The 25057-nt window shown below is 41.8% G+C and overlaps 1 protein-coding gene across 2 annotated transcripts in view; it reads left to right on the forward strand.

Moving 5' to 3' along the window:
* gab3 (GRB2 associated binding protein 3) overlaps nucleotides 1-25057 on the forward strand; it is a 140378-nt gene that overhangs the window by 95046 nt on the left and 20275 nt on the right. The window contains exons 3-7 of one of the 2 annotated variants that reach the window (XM_068047394.1): nucleotides 7907-8135; nucleotides 10447-10907; nucleotides 14637-14722; nucleotides 18465-18723; nucleotides 22978-23068. In XM_068047394.1, coding sequence (XP_067903495.1) covers nucleotides 7907-8135; nucleotides 10447-10907; nucleotides 14637-14722; nucleotides 18465-18723; nucleotides 22978-23068 — 1126 coding nt within the window. The remainder of the gene's footprint in view (nucleotides 1-7906; nucleotides 8136-10446; nucleotides 10908-14636; nucleotides 14723-18464; nucleotides 18724-22977; nucleotides 23069-25057) is intronic. The other variant, XM_068047395.1, reaches the window with a different exon arrangement.

The following is a 25057-nucleotide window of genomic DNA, read 5'->3' on the forward strand; positions in this document are numbered from 1 at the left end:
TTGGCAGGTGGGGGGGCTTGCCTGAAACTGTAATGAGGTCAGGAGCTGAGTGGCTCTGGCAGAATCCAAACTGAGCATCAGTGAGCAGGTTATTGTTGAGTAAATGTTGCTTGATAGCACTGTTGATGACCCCTTCCATCACTTTGCTGATGGTTGAGAGTAGACTGATGGGGCGGTAATTGAATGGTTGGATTTGTCCTAATTTTTGTGGAGAGGACATACTTGGGCAATTTTGCACATTGTCGGTTAGATGCCAAAGTTGGAACAGTACTGGAACAGTTTGACTCGGGATACAACTAGTTCTGGAGCACAAGTCTTCAGTACTGCAGCTGGGATATTGTCAGGGCCCATAGCCTTTGCTATAAATAGCAAAATTAAAATGAAGGCTTCTAAAAGTGGAAAACAACCCCTTACCCCTCATTTTCCTCTTTCCAGAAATGCATCCAATTGTTTCTGCACCCATTTATATCTTCAGTGGCCTCCACTGATAACTTATCTGACCATGTCTAACCCATGGTCTGTCAGAGTCATCTGGCTCCTGCCCTGCTCCTTCCTTGCACAGAGAGCTGAGTTGTTGGTCCCTCCTACCAGATAGAACAGCTGCTCTGTTGAGAGATTTATGAGGATTTTTAAAAAGTCTCAGGCAGCACTGTGGGCTTGACAAGCAGCTCCTGCACCCGATTAGCATGTCTCCCCTCCTTCTGTCAGGACCTGTAGTGGATTCATGAGGCAGGTTCTAACTGAAGAATAGCAGTGTTACTGCGAATGGAAGCTCACTGTCAATTCAGAGCACTCCTAATAAAGCCCATAGTGCTGCACGAAATTTTGTTACTACATTTGTACAAACCCACTATGAGATCAGCTGTTTCTCCTGTGGACTTTTCCAGACATTAGTGTTTTAATGAATCGAGATCACCTAATTTATCTGTGGTTCTCTACAGGGATGGAAGCACACTTCGGAGCAGCTGACTCGCAGGTCTCCCAAAAGTTGAGCCTAAGATTGCCAGAATCTTTTACACCCGCAATTAGGTACTAACCAAGAGAACTGTTCAATCCTGCCCCCAGCAGATGGCAGCATCATTCGCAACCCTTCTTCAGTGCTCCAGAAACAGTGGTCACCTGTACCCTGCCCAACCACCTGATTGCTGATCCAGTGGCTTCTACCTGTGACTCGAGTCCCTGTCTATTGCTGCTTCAAACATAGCCACTCACCTCAGCCTTGATGCCCTTGTCCTTCACCACCTAGACTTACAGTCAAAAATAAAGGTAACAAAAGAAAGGGGATAAGAATAAAAGAAAGTTAAAGAGCAGAGAGGGGGAGGGACAGTGGTGAAGGCAGAAAGAGGGAGAGAGACAGAACTGAATTGGACATAGACATAGAAGCAAAAGAACAGAGACTGAAATAATAGAGGAGGGAGGGAAACTGAAGTGAAATAGGAGAGAGGTTGAATTGAAAAAGAGGAGGGGGACTGAAGAGAAAGAGGAACGAGAGCAAGAGAGAGAATAAAATGAAAGAGATAGAAATGTAGGGCATATCTAAAATACAACTAATCAAATGATTGGGCACCCCAATTTATTCCATAATCCTATTACCCTTTTTTGTGGAATAAGTTCTACCTAACTTCACTTCTTACTCCTAATTTCCAAATTTTAAGCTGTGGCCTCATATTTCAAGCCTTCACCATACTGAATAATTTGTGCAGTTCAATTTTGTCAATTCCTTTAATAATCTTAAATTTGCATTTGATCACTTCAAAGTGTCTTCTCCAAAGACATGAAGAATAACTTGTTGAGATTTCAGGATCAGGCAGCATACATGACAGCAGGGTGAAGCTGGCCTGTCAATCAGTAATTAAACCTAGAATACGAGTTGCTTTTACCCTGCTGCTAGCTTTTCAGGATAAGCTGCTATCCCCCATTTATTCAATTTCACCAGTGCTGTTTGCCTTAAAGCCAAAGGATTGAAAATATGAAGGCTCATCTATAGTGCATGCACAACGTGTAACGGCATCACTTAATGCCATGATGCACTCAACAGACTTTGGATCTTTGGTGGGCCAAGAGTGGAACTTGTGGTCTGTCAACCACACAAGAACCATGAAAAAGTGTGTTTCCATTGGTAACTGAAGAACAAAAGTCACTCAATGGCAGGAAAAGTGCTTTTTTTTGTCATTTGCCACACTTTTACGTAAAGACATCTTTAACTTCAGCCATTCCATCTCTTAGATTTACTTTCAAAATCAGCACTGAACCAGTAGCGTGTATGAATGTATCCTACATTCTCTTTAAAGTGATGTACATACTGAGATATTTTTATACTGTGAGTTGCATTTTCCAGCGCATGTGACTATTTTTAATGACCTACTTTTGGGCTGCATTGCCTTGTGAAACATAATGTGGTTATTAATTAGCACCTGGAGCAATGTGTGATACATCAGAACCCTTACTCCAGACTATGAAGATTTAAAGGTGAACTGCTTGATATGCTGACCACTTTCACCAAAACCACTTAATGGACAAATCCTGCCCTTGCCCAACTCTATGAAAGATATATTAACTATCCCATGATGATACGGTGATTATAGTACAGGATTCATTAGAGTCCTGCCTGCATCTACATACACACCTTTTCCAGCAGCAGCCACTTTCTACTGATCAGCAGTCGGCTTATTTCCCTTCCCTAAACCTGGGTACTGGGGCCAATTGTAACAGCAAAACTACTGCTCCAGCACTAACTGGGGATTGAATGAGATTCTGCCTGGCTAAATGGCTTCATATTCTACTGGGCAATACCTTCACCCAATCACTCTTCAAAGGAGTTAAAAAAAACTTCAGTAGCTTTTAAACGGAGTCATTACGCAGCAGCTTAATTGTAAGCCTCATTATTACTCACCAATCATGTTTTGCTAACCAACCAATTTTTTTATAGCTCTTTGTGTTCTAATGAACCTGCTGTGATAATTTACATTTTCCAGCTTGCAAACCCATTTCACAAGCTTTAATTAGGAAATGCAACACATTTGTCATGTTGATTTGAATATATTTTATGTTTTTTTTTAAAGAGTTCTTTTAAAACCTTTCTATGTCCTCTAATTAGAAATGGTGCATGAATATTTGATGTTGCTGCCAGGGTTGTAGGGAGCTGACATTGATGTATGGTGATATGATTACTTGAGCTGAAGAGCCTCCTTTAGCTTCTCTGTACCACAGGGAAATCACTGTTGCTTAAAGGGTAGCAGGAAGGTTACTGAAGGGCATTATTGTCAGATCCTATGTTTTGCATTTCCCCTCTTTGTCTCACATTACTGTTTTCATTTTCCCAAGTCTCTTCCCTTGTCTTGAGAAGGTGCTGACTCTTGTACTATGGATCCAAAGGTGGCACCAACCCACCATATTGGCCATTCTTCATTTGAGTGTTAGTAGGGCTATTCAGTTGTAGAGCTGACCATAGCTCAGCCTGATCGTGACCTAACCTAGCATGTGCACTTGCACACCTTTCAGTAGAGGCAATTGATAGCAATCAAGAGCAGGAACTCTGGTTTTGTTGTTCCCCCCTCCGCCCCCCCCCCCCCCCCACTTCTTGGTCAGAGACATTGAGGGCTTTTATATCAGCCCATAATTCCCCCACAGCCTATAAATTTGACTGCCTCAATGCTAATATACAACAGTCTACCACTTGGAGTCTGTCTCACAGCAAGGTGCATTGCAAGGGACATACAGCTAGAATAAATATTAACAGTAATCACACAGCATTCTACAGCATAGGCTGAGCAATAGGACTGAGCTTCCCCCAATGCTTCATTTGGTAAACAATACACATAACTGAGCCATGGAGGCCAAAAACATCTCACGTATGATTCCGCAAACCAGCTGGTTCCAGGTTTGATTCTTGGCCTGTGCTGAGTTTGATGGTCTCATCCAGAGTGATACTCAGATTATTACAATTGTCCTCAGTGCAGTTGGATTAAAGAGGGAAAAATAATACCAGAGTTCTTGAACACTATCCAGTGACGGCTACAAAATGTGCATATGTGACCTTCAAGTGAGGAAAACATGTGCTTAGCTATCATACCCACTGTTCTCAAAGAGGCTACTGACACTACTTCTCGAAGCTCAGAGATGAGGAGTGGTCGTTACGCAAGGTACCAAAGGGTCTAAGGTGCTTGTGGAATTGAATCCCAGAAAAAGTCAAATAAATTGGTAACAAAAATAATTTAAATATTGCTGGTTACTTTCAGGACTGGGGAGCAGTAACTGAGGCAATGGGTTCTTATTGTACAATAAGGTTTGGACTTCTCTGGCTTCATTGAACACAGAAAACACACAACTTAAATTTTAATTTCCAAATTCTGGAATTTAAGATATTTATTTAGAATGTTAAACTTTGGAGATCAAAGCTTTAAAAACATAAGCATTTTAGGAACAGAAAGGGCCAATCCCTTTTTAAATATATGCAACCCCATCTGCCTACTAACTCATCATATCCTTTAATCTCTGCTCTCACTAGAAACCGGGATGACAGTCAGCATATTGGTCCAGTTCGTGTGTCAGCACATGCTGACATAAACCAGTATATACCAGGCCCCCAGTGCCACTATTGCTCGTGTTATGAATGAAGTGGTCTGGCTTCTCTATGTGTTGTTGGTGTTGTTACAAGAACGAGCAATTCCGCCCACAGTATGTAGGGGTCAAAATGCCCACAAAGAGCAGCAAGACTCGTGTGGGAGTGGGCCTGGGGGTGGGATAGAGAAGACAAAGGGAAGGGGGAATGAAAGGGGGAGGCAGTGGCGTAGTGGTAATGTCACTGGATTGGTAGCCCAGAGGCCCAGGCTAATGCTCTGGAGACGTGGGTTCGAATTCCACCACGGCAGATGGTGAAATTTGAATTCAATTAATAAATCAAGAATTAAAAAGCTCGTCTAGTGTGACCATGAAGCCATTGTTGCTTGTTGTAGAAACCCATCTGGTTTGCTAATGTCCTTTAGGGAAGGAAATCTGCCGTCCTTACCTGGTCTGGCCTATATGTGACTCCAGATCCACAGCAATGTAGTTGACTCTTAAAATGCCCTCTGTAATGGTCACTCAGTTCAAGGGCAATTAGGGATGGGCAATAAATGTTGGCCTAGCCGGCGATGCACACATCCTATGAATGAATTTAAAAAAAGGAGAGAAAGGAAGTCGGCTGAAACTGGGAAGGGTGCTTTGGGATTGGGGGAGGGTGTATGCCAGCTTTAATGGGGTGGGAAAGCAGTGTCAGCATTAACTGAGGTGGGTGGGGTGTAGCAGAATGCAAGCTGGTTCTGGATGGGGTACAGTAGAAGAGTTGCAGCTGCAGCTTGGTTGCAGAGGCCAAAGAGTACCAGATTGAATTGAGGGGCTGGGGGGTCAGGGGGGAGGGAGGGGGGAGGTGGTGGGAGGCAGTGGGATTCAGTGGTAGGGGGAACAGAAAAGTGCAAATATGAGCTGGGTCTGGAGAAGGAGGAGAATATGTCACTCTAAACATTTTGACTATGCCGCCATGAAGTGGCTGGAAACATTTTTTGGCTGGGACAGTTTTCTCTGTCAAAGGTGTTCTATAAATGTAAGTTATTGTTGCTATAGGTAGTATAGGGTCTCTGTGACCATGGCCCAGAGAAGGTAGAGTACCTGAGGAGCAGCAAGGTAAGTATGTTGGACAGTAATTTCTAAGATAACTTCTGGAGAAGTAATGGTTTGTTTGACCTATTGCAACTCTAAATTCCACTTTGTTTTCCCTTTTTCTAAGATTAAAACTCCATAAATTATAATATATTGATAATTAAACAGAAGGAACCATTCTAATAGAAAAAATAACATTTTCCATTCTCATCTTTTGGGCTTTTTGTCAACATCTTTGACGTTGTTGGTCAGACTTTGTGCTAGTTTTCAAGGTTGTTTTGGATTAGAAACATATCCCATTGTCTCTTGCACCAATTTATACTGTCTGATTCAAGGGCTTTCCTGGTTATTTACTCCTCGAATCTATTACATTTTCAGGGGGAAAAGCTGTCCCTGACTTTTCGATTTTATTCCTAACTGAAGTTGTGTTCCCTGTTAATTGAACTAATGTTCCAACTCATCTGCCTGTATTGGGTGTTTTTTTTTCTGTTCCCAACTAACCTGCGAATGGAGTGCTGTGCAGTGGTAGAGCATTGCATTCGGGTGAGAGGATGACAACTGTCAAGATCAGTCCCACCTACAGAAGTGTCCATCTTATCAGTCAATCATGGAGGATCTCTGATAGGGGCACAGCAAAATTTACAGCTTAAAATAAGACTGACCACACAGGAGAAGAATGCGGCAGGGAAAACTATGTTACGGAGCCTAAAAAGAGTTTTGATAAAAAAAAGTAAAAAGCTGTGTCCAATCTTGTGATGACTCTGCAGCTTTATCTATAGTGAATGTATTGGGAAATCATACATATATACAGCAGTCCTAGCAACTTAGCTTTGGTGCCCCCTGGTGGGATAAAATGTAATGACAGAAAATCATTTTGGCTGCCCGTTGAGAACAAAGAAACAAGGAAGTCATATTAACAGGAATAAAGTTGCACAGAAAGTAAAAAGAGAATTTTAAATATACCATGTAAGTTTTCTATGAACTGTGTTGGGGAAATTATTTTATATAGAAAGAATGCGGAATCCAAGTTCAAAGCAAAAAGTCTCTATTTGCTGGCTACAGGAATCGTATGAAGTTTTGATAGTCTCAATCCAATTTTTAGTATCAGGAATCCATTGCACAAAACTGCTTTATTCTGCATCTGACCTTTGTTATAACTGTCCTGGGAATGCTTGATACTGATTGACAATATATGTTGAAAATTGAAAGTGTTCTATTTCACAGCATTATCATCCTTCACCTTGAGTGCAAGATTTGGGGAAAAAAACATTCCAAAAATTATCTTAAAAATCTTATTTCTGATAAAAGATGGTTACAGGAATAGCCTTATCAGGAGAATTATCTAATGTCACATTTCACAATATTAAGAACAGCATAGCACTGGAATTATTAATAGGAAAAAGACATTAACTGGTCAGGGGAACAATAGATTGAATTAAATCTCTATATAGTTTGATCATTCATATGTGCAGTTAATGTGATTTGTCATATCACATTATTAAGATCCTAAATTGCAAGTAATAATGCATGGATAAAGATCCTGAGAGGAATAGAACAGGTGCTGTACTGTACTTTGCCTGTTCTATTATATACTCTATACTGATTAGCTGATCTCCTGCTCACAGGTTGTTTGATATCTGGAGCAAAGTGTGAAATGGTCTCGCAGTGAATTAGCAGCTGATCTTTCACCGTGCCTGATCTTCTTTCCATTGAAGATAACAGAACATTAGTTCAAACTCTTTTTGGAGACTGTTTTCTAGTCTCATTGATGCTTTTACTTGGTTTGAAATTTAAAACCTTGGCAAAATTTTTCAAGTCAATAAAAAATAAAATCTGGAGGAGTGTGTAACAGGCTGCCAATTCACTATGAGCCAGTTCCATGCTGCTGGTGCAGATCAATTTCACCCCCGTAATGTTAGCTTTTAGCATGAAATTGCATTTAACCTGGCTTTTTAAAATTCAATCTCCGGATGTGGGTGTCACTAGCAAAGCTGGCATTTATTGCCTACCCTAAATTTTCCTGAGAAGGTGATAGTAGGGGTTCCTCTTGAAGCCCTGCAGTCTGTGCAGTGAAGATGCTCCCACAATGTTGCTCAGTATGAAGTTCCAGGATTTTAACTCAGCGCCAATGAAGGAACAACAATAGTATGTCCAAAACCAGATGGCATGTGACTTGTAGGGGTACTTGGAGGTGATGGTGTTACCATGAACCATCTAAAAAGCAATGAATGTTAAATATAGGATGAAATAATGAATATTTCTCTTTCAGATTCTCTTGGGAGCTCTTCTCCTACCACCTCCTCATCTCTCCAACCATCTCCAGCTGTTTCAACTCATACATCACAGTCAATGAATAGAGATCAGTTTCCCTCAATTCAAGATTCTGCAATGGAAGCTGACTGCAGGAGGAGTGAGTCAGAATCCACATTGTCTGCTGCCATGCCTCTGGATTATCTTATTTTATCCCAATGCGAGACCAAGTCAATCAATATCGTCAGGTAAAAGATTTGAGCAGATCAAACAAATAATATTGGTGATGTGGAGGGTCAGAACAATTGCCCTTCTTTGCCTCCATTCACCAATGATTCCATCTCTGACAGTGCTAAATATTTCAGTTGTAATTTTTTTTCTTAAATTATCAATCTTGCTCATTTCCTGTTCATTTCTTACCGGCTTACATTTTTAATTCACAGAATGTTACACCATAGTGATATTTTATTATTTAAACTAATATAAATGCTGCATACAGAATGTCAGTTAATGCAACCTGCAGTAAATTAAATTTCTTCCAGTTTCCTCCCCATCTCCCCTGAAGGCACTGACCTTTGCTGGGCACGGTTCCACAGGCTTGGCAGTTCTCTGATACCTCGACTAAGTGACCGTTCTTTATGTGAGCCCAAATGGTGAATTGTGTCAATTTCTCTGAAATTGCTCTGCAATATTTATGCATGTACTTCCCAGCAGGGGTCACTAGATGGCAATCAGAGGTGAGAACCTGGGCTGATTTTTCCTTCCCCTCACCCAAGGAAGTGAGAACCAATTGTATTGCTCCAACTGCAGCCTAGGCTGTGGTCAGCTGACTTCAGCTGAATGAAACTTGCCCCATTTTGCTCTGTGAAGCTTAGTGTTGGCCATGAATGCACAGGGTCACAAGTGCAATCTTCACTGAGTAATTGATGGGCATGGACTTCTAGTAGAAACTGACTTTTATTTGGAAATCTCAGCAACATGAGCCCAAGGTTTGCTCACTCACATCATTGACTTCCCAGTGTGGCACCAGGAGGCACTGAACAAATGTCATGTAGCTCCACACATAGGGCAGACAGAAATTGGAGAGATAGTTTTCCAGACTGGCATTACATACCATCGCGGGCCAACTCATAGCTTTATTGACGGAAGCATGCAAACGCAACAGCAGTGGGACAATGGTGGAGCAGAGAATGTAGAAACAAATTGCCCTTATTTAAAAGGCTTTAGCCTTCATTCCCTGCTCCAACTTGCCTCCTTGGGCACGGGTGAAAAGCAAAAATAAAACACTACTTTTAGGAGCACATGGTCTAGGAATTCTCCTTTTCTAAAGTTTGGCAATACAAACCTTGGTTCAATTTCTGATCTGTTGTGAGTTAGCTGACGTCAGCAGCACAGCAGCATGCTCTTGGTTAGAAAACAAACAAAGAAAACAGGTTCCTGCCTCTGATCATCATCTGGTGACACCCACCTCCCCCCCGCCCCCCCCCCCCCCCACTAGAGAGTGTGAAAATTTAGACATTGAACGTGGACAAAAATGGCCTCAGTGATTACATCATCTTGCAGTTGAATAACTAGCCTCATGGCATGATACCGAAGGCTCAAAGCACATGTGGAGTTGTACCTTATTCTCTACTGAAGTTGCTGATTCTGAGAGAAAATTGGAAAAATAAAATCCTATTGATGGTGTAGAGACCATTGAGCCTAACACTAGTTTCAATTATAATTCCCATCTATTCATTAAACTCTTGTGAAACTCGGGTTGTTAAAAGCAGCATACATTATGATACAGTCCTAACTCATAAAGGTTACATCTAGGAACCTGGTAATGTAGGAAGGGGGCACACTATACACATTTTTGGTTGGTTATAATTATAACATGGCCTGTTGTTGGCCTTATTAGGAAAGGTGGGTGAAATATTAATATTGCACGAATTTAATAAGCAGTTGTATACTATAATAGCAAAATGGTGTGTTTTATATTTTGGAGGGATGGGATCAAAATGGACCAATCTGAATTGTGATTTGAAGAGACATTAGCTGAAGTGGTTTAATACTTAGGAATGATCATCAGTTGCCAATAGCCACCTGGCACTCGAATCAACATCTCAAGTCTTCGTTAGAAGATTTTGCATTCAAGCCTCACTTCAGGACTTGAGCACATAATCTAGGCTGACGTTTCAGTGCAGTATGAAAGGAGTTCTGCATTATTCAGACACCAACCTTCAGATTAAATTTAAACCGAAGCCTCTTCTGCTTGTTTCAGTGTTTCAGGTGGATGTCAGTGATCCTTCGGCACTTTTCAAAGAAGAACAGAATTCTCCTGATCTAGCCAGTATTTCCCTCTCAAGCTGATTAACAAATATTTCATCTCATTGTCGTTTGTGGCATCTTGCCATTTGCAAAATGGCTATATGTTGCCTACATAATAACGGTCACTACATTTTCTGTGTAATTTATTGTATATGATATGTTTTGAAACATTTCTGAGAGACTTGATAGCCATTATGTAAATGCAAGTGTTTTATTCTCTTTCTGAATCCGCTGGTTTTCTTTTTGCAGAAGCAACAGCTGTTCCCCATGTGATAGATCATTCGATCATTCCTTTGAGTTGACAGGATCAGAAGATATTCAGGAGAATCTACAGCCCAAAAGTGGAACCCCAACGCAAACGTCTTGCAATGTACCTTTATATAAAAACGTGCAAGATTCACAAATGGTCATTCTTCCCAGTCAAGATCAAAGTGGACCTTCTTCAGCATCCTCATCTCCATTGTCAGTTTACTCAATCTCACACATCTTTAACTTTGACAAAAACCACAATGCTTTGCCCTTTGGTGTAACAGGGATTCATCTTCTGTCCAACACCCCACCCCCAAGGCCACCAAAGCCAAATCAACTAACAGAGCTTGAAAAGGCACACAAAGTGATTCAGAATGGAGATGGTGCCTATGCTATAAATCCAGCACCAGTACCCAAAAGAATCCCCCTCTCAAGTCTAGAGAAAACAAAAAGTTGGAAAGGTAATATCACTGAACCAGATATTGTAGGGCTTTGTTCTCTTCAAGTGTATAATGTTTTTTCAATTTATTTATACTCATTAATATTCCCATATTTTCAGAAGGTAATCCAAAGTAGCTTTTTTTAAGTATTCTTCAAATTTTGATCTCATATAATGAATTTATCTATTATATTCAGTCTTTGCAGAAACTCTGTACCCTTGCCACTAATTCCAGCTTCCTCCCTGTGTGGTGTCTCAAGCTGAACCAGACTGTTTGCAACCTTATCATTCTTTTTGACTGTGAGCTGATCTCCTGATCCATAACCTCTCAATTACAAAGATTGCCTACAATCACCTCTGTAACATCACCCCACCTTACCCCATCTTCCACTGAAGTTCCTTCCACAGGAACTGAAGAATTTAGATTGGGGGCGGCTGTTTGAGGGTAAATCAACATCTGACATGTGGGAGTCTTTCAAACATCAGTTGATTAGTATCCAGGACCAGCATGTTCCTGTGAGGAAGAAGGATAAGTTTGGCAAGTTTCGGGAACCTTGAATAACGCGGGATATTGTGAGCCTAGTCAAAAAGAAAAAGGAAGCATTTTTAAGGGCTGGAAGGCTGGGAACAGACGAAGCCCTGGAGGAATATAAAGACAGTAGGAAGGAACTTAAGCAAGGAGTCAGGAGGGCTAAAAGGGATCATGAAAAGTCATTGGTAAACAGGATTAAGGAAAATCCCAAGGCTTTTTATACGTATGTAAAGAGCAAGAGGGTAACCAGGGAAAGGGTTGGCCCACTCAAGGACAGAGGCGGCACAGTGGCGCAGTGGTTAGCATTGCAGCCTCACAGCTCCAGGGACCCGGGTTCGATTCTGGGTACTGCCTGTGCGGAGTTTGCAAGTTCTTCCTGTGTCTGCGTGGGTTTTCGCCGGGTGCTCCGGTTTCCTCCCACATCCAAAGACTTGCAGGTGATGGGTAAATTGGCCGTTGTAAATTGCTGCTAGTGTAGGGAGGTGGTAGGGAATATGGGATTACTGTAGGGTTAGTATAAATGGGCGGTTGTTGGTCGGCACAGACTCGGTGGGCTGAAGGGCCTGTTTCAGTGCTGTATCTCTAAAAATAAAAAAATAAAATAAAAGGAGGGAATCTATGTGTGGAACCAGAGGAAATGGGCGAGATACTAAATGAGTACTTTGCATCAGTATTCACCAAAGAGAAGGACTTGGTGGATGATGAGTCCAGGGAAGGGAGTGTAGATAGTCTCGGTCATGTCGTTATCAAAAAAGAGGAGGTGTTGGGCGTCTTGCAAAGCATTAAGGTAGATAAGTCCCCAGGGCCTGATGGGATCTACCCCAGAATACTGAGGGAGGCAAGGGAAGAAATTGCTGGGGCCTTGACAAAAATCTTTGTATCCTCATTGGCTACAGGTGAGGTCCCAGAGGACTGGAGAATAGCCAATGTTGTTCCTTTGTTTAAGAAGGGTAGCAAGGATAATCCAGGAAATTATAGGCCGGTGAGCCTTCCGTCAGTGGTAGGGAAATTATTGGAGAGGATTCTTTGGGACAGGATTTACTCCCATTTGGAAACAAACGAACTTATTCGCGAGAGGCAGCATGGTTTTGTGAAGGGGAGGTCGTGTCTCACTAACTTGATTGAGTTTTTTGAGGAAGTGATGAAGATGATTGATGAAGGAAGGGCAGTAGATGTTGTCTATATGGACTTCAGTAAAGCCTTTGACAAGGTCCCTCATGACAGACTGGTACAAAAGGTGAAGTCACACGGGATCAGAGGTGAGCTGGCAAGATGGATACAGAACTGGCTCGGTCATAGAAGACAGAGGGGAGAAGTGGAAGGGTGCTTTTCTGAATGGAGGGCTGTAACTAGTGGTGTTCTACAGGGATCGGTGCTGGGACCTTTGCTGTTTGTAGTATATATAAATGATTTGGAGGAAAATGTAGCTGGTCTAATTAGTAAGTTTGCGGATGACACAAAGGTTGGTGGAGTTGTGGATAATGATGAGGATTGTCAGAGGATACAGCAGGATATAGATCGGTTGGAGACTTGGGCGGAGAAATGGCAGATGGAGTTTAAGCCGGACAAATGTGAGGTAATGCATCTTGGAAGGTCTAATGCAGGTGGGAAGTATACAGTAAATGGCAGAACCCTTAGGAGTATTGACAGGCAGAGAGATCTGGGCATACAGGTCCACAGGTCACTGAAAGTGGCAACGCAGGTGGATAAGGTAGTCAAGAATGCATACGGCATGCTTGCCTTCATCGGTTGAGGCATAGAGTATAAAAATTGGCAAGTCATGCTGCAGCTGTACAGAACTTTAGTTAGGCCACACATAGAATATTGCGTGCAATTCTGGTTGCCACACTACCAGAAGGACGTGGAGGCTTTGGAGAGGGTACAGAAGAGGTTTACCAGGATGTTGCCTGGTCTGGAGGGCATTAGCTATGAGGAGAGGTTGGATAAACTCGGATTGTTTTCACTGGAACGATGGAGGTGGAGGGGCGACATGATAGAGGTTTACAAAGTTATGAGCGGCATGGACAGAGTGGATAGACAGAAGCTTTTTCCCAGGGTGGAAGAGTCAGTTACTAGGGGACATAGGTTTAAGGTGTGAGGGGCAAAGTTTAGAGGGGATGTGCGAGGCAAGTTCTTCACGCAGAGGGTGGTGAGTGCCTGGAACTTGCTGCCGGGGGAGGTGGTGGAAGCAGGTGCGATAACGACGTTTAAGAGGCATCTTGACAAATACATGAATAGGATGGGAATAGAGGGATATGGGCCCCGGAAGTGCCGAAGGTTTTAGTTTAGGCAGGCATCAAGATCGGCGCAGGCTTGGAGGGCCGAAAGGCCTGTTCCTGTGTTGTACTGTTCTTTGTTCTTTGAAATCCTCATCAATGCTCTTGTCACCTTGACTATTCCAAGGATTTCCTAGCCAAACTCCCTTCCTCCAAGGTCCATAAACTTAAACTCACACAAACCTCTGATGCCCATATTTTATCCTACACCAAGTCCTGCTTGCCCATCGCCTGTTCTCACTGACCAACATTGACTCCCTGTTCCCCAGTGATTCAAATTGAAAATTCTCATTCTTGTGTTAAAATCCTTCCAAGATCTTGATCTTCCAGATGTCTTTGTTATTATTCAAAGCTGAGTAGAGAAAAGGACCGGTACAGGGGTTAACACATTCATTTTTGTTCCTCCGATTTCCTCTCCTCTTCTCCTGAAGGAGATTGTTGGGATGTGGTTCCTTGGACTCCAGCATCTCTCCGATGCATAAGCCAAATGTCCATTCTTCATGTGTAGCTGAGAGAGTGACTATCAGCAGGATATTCAATCATGGGAGGCGAGGGGGTGGCGCTGCATCACAGCCAAGTCTGATCCAGTGCTTAAATGACACCAACACACATGCACACACCAGGAAATAAAATTCAGGCACTAGTCTGGACATAGTAACACAAATAGGGTAAAAAAGCGTTATGGGGTAGAATGCAAACATGTTATTACATTTGTATGTAGCTCCTGTAAAATAATCGATACTTGTTTTATTTTAAATAGGTTAAGAATTCAGTTAAATTACTAGACATCAGAATTTTATATGAACATGTTAGTGAAAAAACAAAAAAAAATCAAAGTCTGAAGTAAAATTCATATCCAGTGACCGTTTCTGTTCTTTTCTGATTTGTTTGTTATAAAATAATGATCTGTATTTAAATGTAATAACCAAATATTGTGTTTCAGATACTGAGGAATGCAATTTTCTGCCATTTACTGATTTTCAAGGGAACTGCATAACGTCTGCAGATGAAGGGTTTAATCTAAATATGGTGAGTATTATGAGTATGAAACATATCTGTTGTGTTGCCATAGATACTGCATGGAAAAATAATAAAATCTGAAAATTGAAAAGGCCATTCAGTTCATCAAGCCCACTTCATATATTTGTACCAAATTTATTCGTCACCTGTTTCAAGGGGGAATTAACATGTTTAAGTATTCGTTTGGTAGTGCAGAACTTGAGTATTGCTGAAAACAGAGACATTTTGTCAAAGCTTTTCACCTTGCACTCATCAGGACAATTCGCAAGAATACCAAAGTAAAGGAAAGCAACAAATGTATACTGTATGAGAAAAGAGTGCTGATTGGTTGGCAAGTGGACTCTGATTGGTAGAGGCATTGCCATGGAGAATGCACCAGTTTACAGTGACTGACAGTTAATTGCCAAGCTTTGTTTGAAATTTATACCAGGCAGCTTGACTCTGATTAGTCAAGGCAGTGCCCTGAGGAATGAACCAATAAATGGCTGTCACTTATTTTGTTCAGCTGAAACAGACGCAATGTGTATACATGTTGTTTCTGTCTGCAAAGAACAGCACCCTGTGTATTAATATATGTAGTTTCTAGTACGCGCAAATGCGAGTCCAACTGACAATCTTAAATTGGTTGTCAGCGAAATTCTTAGCACACTGAGGATTAATTAGCAAATGTTGTCCAATTGCGGAATCACATCTAATGTTGGACACTGTGTTTTGAGTTTTGCAAATACGCGCTGGTTGGGTACAACCTGTAGCTTGCCCGTTGCGAACAGGGGAAGGGACATGTTGTTTGATACGATTCGCCAGTCTTTGGGACATAAGGCCTATATACCTAACTTCACACTGGCATTGAAATTCATATATCACATTAAAACGGAAAGTGCTGGAAAAATTCAGCAGGTCTGGCAGCATCTGTGGCGAGAGAAGCAGAGTTAACTGATGTTCTGATGAAAGGTCACTGAGCTGCTGAGCTGAAACATTAACTCAGCTTCTCTCTCCACAGATGCTGCCAGACCTGCTGAGTTTTTCCAGCACTTTCTGTTTCTATTTCAGATTTCCAGCATCCGCAGTATTTTGCTCTTATTCATATATCACATTACTCATTTGTGTGATAGACAGAACGTCTTTTTGGCTTGGCAGCAGCATTCTGTTAGTGGCGAACACATGTTGCTACTGCATAGAAGCAGCATGAAACAGCTAGCTTCACCTGTCGCTCAAATCTTTGGGATTCAATACCCTTCCAGGGTAATCTGAGGTAGACTGGGCACTTTTCAGGGCTGAGAATGACAGCCTTAGGCCCGTTCATAAGTTTGCATGATATACAGCGAGATATTATCTGATCATTATCAACATCCTTGGGGTTACCATTGACCAGAAGCTGAACTAGAGTAGTCATATAAATACCATAGCTACAAGAGCAAGTCAGAGGCTGGGAATCCTACGGTGAGTAACTCACCTCTTAACTCCCCAAAGCCTGTCAACCATCTACAAGGCACAAGTCAGGAGTGTGATGGAATACTCTCCACTTGCCTGATGGGTGCAGCTCCAACAAGGCACCATCCAGGACAAAGGAGCCCACTTGATTGGCACCCCATCCACAAACATTCACTCCCGTCACCACCAATGCACAATGGCAGCAGTGTGTGCCACCGACAAGATGCAGTCCAGCAACTCACTAAGACTCCTTCAACAGCACCTTCCAAACCCATGACCTCTACCACCTGGAAGGAGAAGGGGAGCAGATGAATGGGAACATCAGCACACCAGCAAGTTCCCCTCCAGATCACACACCATCCTGACTTGGAACTATATCGCCATTCCTTTACTGTCACTGGGTCAAAATCCTGGAACTCCCTTCCTAACAGCACTGTGGGGTACCTACCCCACAAGGACTGCAGTGGTTCAAGAAGGCAGCTCACCACCACCTTCTCAAGAGCAATTAGGGATGGGCAATAAATGCTGGCCTAGCCAGCGGTGCCCACATCCCATGAACGAATGAAAAAAAATGGTAGCCATTGTCATACTGGATGCCTTCCACTGTTCGCAATGGTCAAGGTACAGGCCGCACCCAACCAGCCCGTGTTTGCAAAACTTAAAACACAGTGTCCAACATTAGATGTGATTCTGCGATTGGACAACATTTGCTAAATAATCCTCAGTGTGCTAAGAATTACACTGACAACCAATTTAAGATTGTTGGTTGGGCTCACAGTGTGGCGCATTTGCGCGTAATGGAAGCTACTTATATTAATACACAGGGCCGTGTGCTTTGCAGACAGAAAGAATATGTACACACATTGCACCTGTTTCAGCTAAACAAAATAAGTGACAGCCATTTGCTGCTTCATTCATCAGGACAGCTCAGTCAAGCTGCCTGGATTAAATTTCAAACAAAGCTTGGCAGTAAACTGTCAGTCATCATAAATTGGTGCATTCTCCATGGCACGCCTCTACCAATCAGAGTCCACTTGCCAACCAATCAGCACTCTCTTCCCATACAGTATAAATTTGTTGCTTTCCCTTACATTGGTATTCTTGCAAATTTTCCTGATGAGTGCAAGATGAACAGCTTCGACAAAATGTCTCTGTTTTCAGCAATACTCGGTTTAAATATATCACTGGGTCTCTACCGCACCAGTTCCCCCTCAACTAAGAATACTCCCTACACCCGCACCCCAATCTCTCACCTTGCACCTACCTTTCTCCAGGCCAAGAGGCCAGTTAAGCTGTCCAATGTTGCTGGAAGTGAGGGTTGATAAGTGTGAAGGCAACAGGGAATCTGGGACCTCGGTGAATGACCAAATATATTATTAACCAATTAAATTTAAGGATTGAGAAAGGAACAGAGAAACAAAGGAGAAGGAAATAGGGTGAATTAGAAATCAAATCAGGTACAGAAAGAGAAATAAAGGGAAGTTAAGAAATATTGAATTAAAAGAGAAAGAATAAAGACAGGAAGGAAAAGTGTGCGGCACAGTGGCGCAGTGGTTAGCACCGCAGCCTCATAGCTCCAGCGACCTGGGTTCAATTCTGGGTACTGCCTGTGTGGAGTTTACAAATTCTCCCTGTGTCTGCGTGGGTTTTCGCCGGGTGCTCCGGTTTCCTCCCACAGCCAAAGACTTGTAGGTTGATAGGTAAATTGGCCATTATAAATTACCCCTAGTACAGGTAGGTGGTAGGGAAATATAGGGACAGGTGGGGATGTGGTAGGAATATGGGATTAGTGTAGGATTAGTATAAATGGGTGGTTGATGGTTGGCACAGACTCGGTGGGCCAAAGAGCCTGTTTCAGTGCTGTATAAATAAATTTTAAAAAATAAAAATTTTAAATTTTAAAAATGTCTGAGAACAATTTACTACCTGAGAATGAGAACAATCAATGAGAATGAAACAAAATGAGCCAGCTTCGATTTTAGCAAGCAATTTGTGGCGATTTGCAACTCACGGGCTATCTTTTCCTTGCCAGAAGTTGCTGGATGATTTACACACCAGTAACACGTATGCATTAAACTCACCATTATTTTGCCACCAAATTCTGGGCCAGTATGTTTCTGTACAGTTGGGCTAGCATTCGTCGCAATCCTTTTGTTTATTTAAATCGTAAAACTTGTGTTATAGAAGGAGGCAATTCAACCCACTGTGTGTGCCATTGTTAGCTCTGATACTGTAATCTAAAATGTAACACATCACGCCAGGTGCTCTGGCATGTTTCACCATGGCATTTTGTAAACACAACCATTTTTCTTTGTTAAAGCAGAAACTCCCCAGCCAGCAATGTAGTACCACGGACAGCACTGATGACAGCTATGTTCCTATGAATCCAGGAACCTCTCCAGTAATGTCTGCAGCTGACTGCACATCAGATGGTTACATACCCATGAGTCCAGCCTGTACAAACCTGGTCTTCCCATCGGTCACCACTGTCACCACTGACAATTTGCCGTTACCTACACTTCCTACAGCCATTGAACCTCCTCCAGTTAACAGGAACCTTAAGCCTCGCGTCAGAAAGAGTAAGCATGATTTCTAAGTTACATGTTTTATAAATATATATCTATATATGAGGTAGGGTTTTATCTGTTCACTAGTTTAGTGAAATTGTAAACATGAGCATGAAGCATTGAACATTTTTCTACCAATAGCGAAAAGAAAACATTTTGTACAATGACGAATGCCACAGAATTGGACAGAATTATGGCTGCTTCTAAAGTTCCCAAAATTTACATTTTAATTCAAGTTTTTAATAACATGTTTATGGAATAAATCATTTGGAAAATGTTAGGTGTTCCTACCTTTTTTATAGCAGTGGTGGTTATACCATGGAAGAGGCTTTTGCTTCATACTGTCTTCTTCATTAGAAACAATGGGTGTGTAAATGTAAATGTGCAAGTTGCTCTGTTTGGGGCAAAATATATTCTTAGAATTCATTTGCCTATTAGCGTTAATCATTGGGATGAGCTGTAGTTAGAGTCATAGGGTGTAAGTGTAATCCTGATAAAGTGACTGTAACACCCTTTGTTAACAATATCTTGGTAATATAAACCAAACAGTAACCTCTGACAGTGTCTTAGTTCATTAGTTATATAATGTCAACCTGTTAAATGTTTGTGTATTTGAAATAGGAAGAAAATTCAAGATGAGGGATATGAGATAGAATTCACAGATGTAGTGCTAAGCAGGAAAGTTTTTTTTTATTCTGTCATGGGATGTGGGCATCACCGGCAAGGCCAGCATTTGTTGCCCTTGACAACTGAGTGACTTGCTAGGCCATTTCAGAGGGCAGTTAAGAGTCAGCCACATTGCTGTGGGTCTGTAGATACATGTAGGCCAGACCAGGTAAGGACAGCAGATTTCCTTCCCTAAAGGACATTAGTGAACCAGATGGGTTTTTATGACAACTGATGATAGTTTCATGGCACCATCACTGAGACTCGCTTTCAATTCCAGACTTTATTTATGAATTAAATTTAAATTCCACCAGCTGCCATGGTGGGATTTGAACCCGTGTCCCCAGGACAATAGCCTGGGTCTCTGGGTTACAAGTTCAGTGACATTATCACTACGTCACCAACTAATGACTAATAGGAAAATGGAGGAAGTTAAAAATTAGCTAGCTAAATGGTGCAAGAGTAATAAAGCAAAGTTCATCAGTAATTGGGATCATTTCTCAGATCAAGAGAACCAGGACAGGAATGGTGGGCTGAAATTAATCCACTGACACCTCCAGATTTCCTTTCAGCTTCTCAAATGGTGAGTTCTATCCCACCTATGGAAAACCCACATTTTTCTATTTTTGTTTTCAATATGTAAGATTATATACCTAAAAATAAAACTTGGAAAAGTTGTGGGGAAAAGTGATTGGATGATTTGAAACAAGACCTGAAAATGTTAGAGATAAACAGCAGGCAAATGAAAAAAGAAAATACAGGTTAACATTTTGAGTGTAGAATTGTTGCTCGGAACATTGTTAATTCATGAGATTATTTGTTGCTTGATTACTTAACCAATGTGAGAAGTTAGCATTTGGAACTTGAAAAGATTTTCTTTTTTTCCGCTCAACACTACATGTTACATTAAATGCAGGGCAAAGCATTATTAACTGTGCATGATATTCTGCTTCGATCTCAATCTTGCCACATGTGCTTTTATTAATGTAACTGAACAATACGCTAGTAGAAGTATCACTAGTAGGATTGCAACCATTTCAAGCATGGGCCCCTGATGCCTGCCAATTTACCACCCTGAGGTTCATTTACCCTTCAGAATGATATCAGTATAACATTTCCATTTTCCAAACCAGACATCTTTGTGGCCTCTTTGACAAATAATTTGTTTGACTTTGTGTGCAGTGAGAGTGATTGCCCTTGACATCAAGGCATCATTTGACAGAGTGTGGCATCAAGGAGCCCAAGCAAAATTTAAGTCGATGGGAATCAGGGGTAAACTCTCCACTGGTTAGAGTCATACCTAGCACAAAGGAAATAGTTGTTATTGTTGGAGGCCAATCATCTCAACCCCAGGATAGTGCTGCTAGAGTTCCTCAGGGTAGTGTCCTAAGCCCAACCATCTTCAGCTGCTTCATCAATGACCTTTCCTCCATTATAAGGTCAGAAGTGGGGAAGTGGGGATGTTCACTGATGATGGTACAATGCTCCGTACCATTTGCACTCTACAGATACTGAAGCAGTCCATGTCCATATGCAGCAAGACCTGGACAACATTAAGAATTGGGTTGATTAGTGGCAAGTACATTTGCGCCACACAAGTGCCAGGCAATAACCATCTCCAACAAGAGAGAATCTAACCATCTTCCCTTGACATTCAACAGTATTACCATCACTGAAACCCCCACCATCAACATCCGGGGGTTATCATTGACTAGAAACTTAACTGGACCAGCCACATAAATACTGTGGCCACAAGAGCTGGTCAGAGGCTGGAAATTCTGCAGCGAGTAACCCACCTCCTGATTCCCAAAGCCTGTTCACCATCTATGAGGCACAAGTCAGGAGTGTAATGCAATACCCTCCACTTGCCTGGAGGAGTGCAGCTCCAACAATACTCAAGAAGCTCGACACCATTCAGAATAAAGCAGCCTGCTTGATCGACACCCCACCCACCACTTTAAACGTTCACTCCCTCCACCACTACGCACAGTGGCAGCAGTGTATACCATATACAAGATGCACTGCAGCAACTACCATGCCTTCTTCGTCAGCACCTTCCAAACACACGACCTCTACCACCTAGGGTTCATTTGCATTTCCCAAGCTTCCACCAGGGAGCCCACCTGTAATAGGTGGGGGAGAGGTGGAGATTGGCTGCAGCCTCAGCCGTCTCTGTGCGGCTGATTACAATGTTAAATAAAAGTCATCATTTTGAGAAGCAGTGCATTAACTGATACAATTAATGACTCTGCAGTCAATTGCATTGGCTTTTTGGCTATTTACATTTTAAGGGGTTGCTGTGCTACCAATAGAAATTGAGTGCCAGGTGTCTCTTGTATCAGAATTGCTATGGAGAAAATGATGGAAAATATATTAGGTGGTATATTTGTCGTTTGTATTTCAGGATGTTCATGCTCGTGTTTCAGGATTTTGATTATTTAACCTAGGAGGAATTTCAGCTAATATACAATATAACATACAGCATTTGGGAAGATGGGTTAGAATTCACCATATATTGCTGAACAGTCTGGGTAAATGGTGTTCCCCACATACTACATCAGTTAAAGACTAATGAAATTAGTTCACGCATCCCAGAGGGCAAATTGAGTGTAATATGTCAGAATGGTGCACACAATAGGGGCTTCGTTGAACAGACTGTGTCTGTGTTGAGGGCGGGGTGTGTTGCTGATCCAAAGTGGTACGGTTGATTGGGAGCTGAACTGCCTTAATCCCTTGAAATGGAAGGGTGAGAGAAAGTCAGAGGTCAAGCCGTTGACTTCCTGTCCAGCTAAGAAAATGGAAAAACTGAGAGTAGAAGCAGTCACAGGGGGTGAGAGCACTCCTTCTAAATTTAGGTCCAGTCCACTGAGTCATTAGTGACTAGTAAATGTAAAGGTCAGCCTGTATGTGTTTGAGTAATTTGTTATTTTTGATCTTGAGAAGCAGTAAAGATTAGACTGAATTTTCCTGAAAAATGTGTTCTGTTCAGTCCTGTATTTTGTGCAAAATAAACCACCTTCTTTGATTAGAATTAACCTCCTATCACAAGAGTTTCTATCAATTCACCTTACAGAACCAGGTTAGAAATACACATGGAGCCATGTGTGGGGTTATTGTATTCAGTTTTGTTGTTATGACTTGATATTGGGCAATAAAGATGTAGGCACATGGGGTCCATTATGGGAGAGACTAGTGATGCTGAAGCTAAAAGAATATCTCGTGCATACCCAAAATTTGTAACATCTATCAATTTATCGGTAGACATATTCCATACCCACCATCACTACCCTAAGAGGCAGGGGTAAACAGACACCATTTTCCAACATGTTTTGCTGGAGTTAAGCTGGGAAGCCATCATAACTCCAGCAGGGAATAAAGGCTATAGTTTCCAAGAAGTGAAAGGATAAGGCAATGACACGGTGCTTATTGTTTCAATGCTGAAAATTTGAATGTTTAAAACTTTAGAAATTGTGAAATCCAGAAATAAAAAGCAGCAAGTGTGTTGTAAAATCAAAGGAAGCAGCAAAAAACTCAGGAGAAATAGTCTTTGCAACTGTTTCAATGAATCTGTGTGTTCACTCATTGTGGTTTAAATTGCAGTCAAACCGCCACCTTTAGATCTGACGAACCTCTCAACGATCAGGGGACACTACAACCATTCTTGTGTCAGCAAGACATGGAGTATGCCATTGTAAGTACCCTCACTCACACAAACAGATTTATCTACTTTTCTTTCATCCAATTTACCCCCTTCCAGTCCTGAGGGTGCCTATTCTTGCTGGAATATAATTCCTTACCCATTGACCACTTTCTGGTACATTGTCGACGTCTAGACAATAAAACCTGGATGTTCTGATTGGTGTTATTTTAACTAATTTATTTGCCAGCATTAAGATCAAACATTCAAGTTAGAATGTCAGCAGACTATCCAACCATAACAGGCATCATCACCGAACCCGATTCTGTTCTGAGCTGATGTTCAGTCACTGTCACTTACAGCAGTGTTCATTGGATGGAAATCAGGAGTAGTAGCCCTCCCTGATTTTGTCCCTCCCCAGCCAGTAGGCACTGTGGTGCCTGAATTGCTGCCCTGTCTGAGATTAGTTAACACAGCATGCAAGCCTATCCAAATCAGTCCCAGAGACAAGAAGCTTTGTGGTCCACTGAGAAAATGGTGTTGCAAGTGTACAGAAACAGGTAAACAGCCCCTCATTATAAGCGAATGGCAATATATGAAATTATACTGACTCCCCACAATGAACAAAGGTAACCACTTCCCATGTAGAAGCATATAAGAACATAAGAGCATAAGAAATAGGAGGACTAGACCATTCAGCCCTTTGAGCCTGCTCCATCATTCAATACGATCATGGCTGATCTTCAACCACAATTACACTGTCCTGCACTATCCCATATCCCTTAATTTTCTTAGTATCCAAAATATCATCAATCTCTGTCTTGAATGTATTCAATGGCTGAGCATTCACAGCTGTCTGGGATAGAGAATTCCAAAGATCCACAACCCTTTGAGTGAAGAAATGTCTCCTCATTTCAGTCCTAAATGAGACTATGACTCTTAGTTCTTGACTCCCCAGCCAGGGGAAACATCCTTCCAGCATCTACCCTATCAAGCCCTTTAAGAATTTTAAATTTTTCACTGAGATCACTTCTCATTCCAGGCCCATTCCACTCAATCTCTCATCATAGAACAATTCCCTCATCCCAGGAATCAGTCTAGTGAACCTTTATTGCACTCCCTCCAAGGCAAGTATATCCTTCCTTAGGTAAGGAGATCACAACTGTACACAATATTCCAGGTGTGGTCTCACCAACGCCTAATGAAATTGCAGTAAGACTTCTTCACTTTGATACTCTAATTCCCTTGTAATAAAGGCTAACATACCATTTGCTTTCCTAGTTGCTTGCTGTACCTGCATATTAACTTTCTGTGATTCATGTTCAAGGACACCCAGGTTCCTCTGAAACCAACATTTCCCAGTGTTTGACCATTTAAAAAAGATTTTCTTTTACTACTTTTCCTTCCAAAGTGGATAACTTCCGACTTCACATTGTATTCTATCTTCCATGTTCTTTTCCACTCATTTAAACTGTTTATATTCCATCGCAGCCTCTTTGTGACCTCACAGCTTGCTTTGTATCGTCAGCAAACTTGGATACATTACACTTGGTCCTCTCATCTAATTTATTGATATAGCTTGTAAATAGCTGAGGCCCAAGCACTGATCCTTGTGGTATGCCACTAGTTACAGCCTGCCAACCCAAAATGACCCGTTTATTCCTACACTCTGCTTTCTGTCTGTTAGCCAGTCTTCAGTCCATGCTAATTGCCCCCAATCACATGAACCTTAATTTTATGCAAAGACCTCTTTTTTTTTTACTCATTCATGGGATGTAGGCGTCACTGGCCAGGCCAGCATTTATTGCCCATCCCTAATTGCCCTTGAGAAGGTGGTGGTGAGCTGCCTTCTTGAACTGCTGCAGTCTTGTGTGGCACTTTATCAAATGCTTTTTGAAAGTCCAAATACGCTACATCGGCTGGTACCCCCATATCTACCCTGCCAGTTACAACTCAAAAAATTCTTATAGGTTTGTCAAACACTATTCCCCTTTAATAAATTCATGTTGACTCTGCATAATCATATTATGATTCTCTAAGTGC

Source organism: Heterodontus francisci, chromosome 15 (genome assembly GCF_036365525.1).
Source record: "Heterodontus francisci isolate sHetFra1 chromosome 15, sHetFra1.hap1, whole genome shotgun sequence".
NCBI lineage: Eukaryota > Metazoa > Chordata > Chondrichthyes > Heterodontiformes > Heterodontidae > Heterodontus > Heterodontus francisci.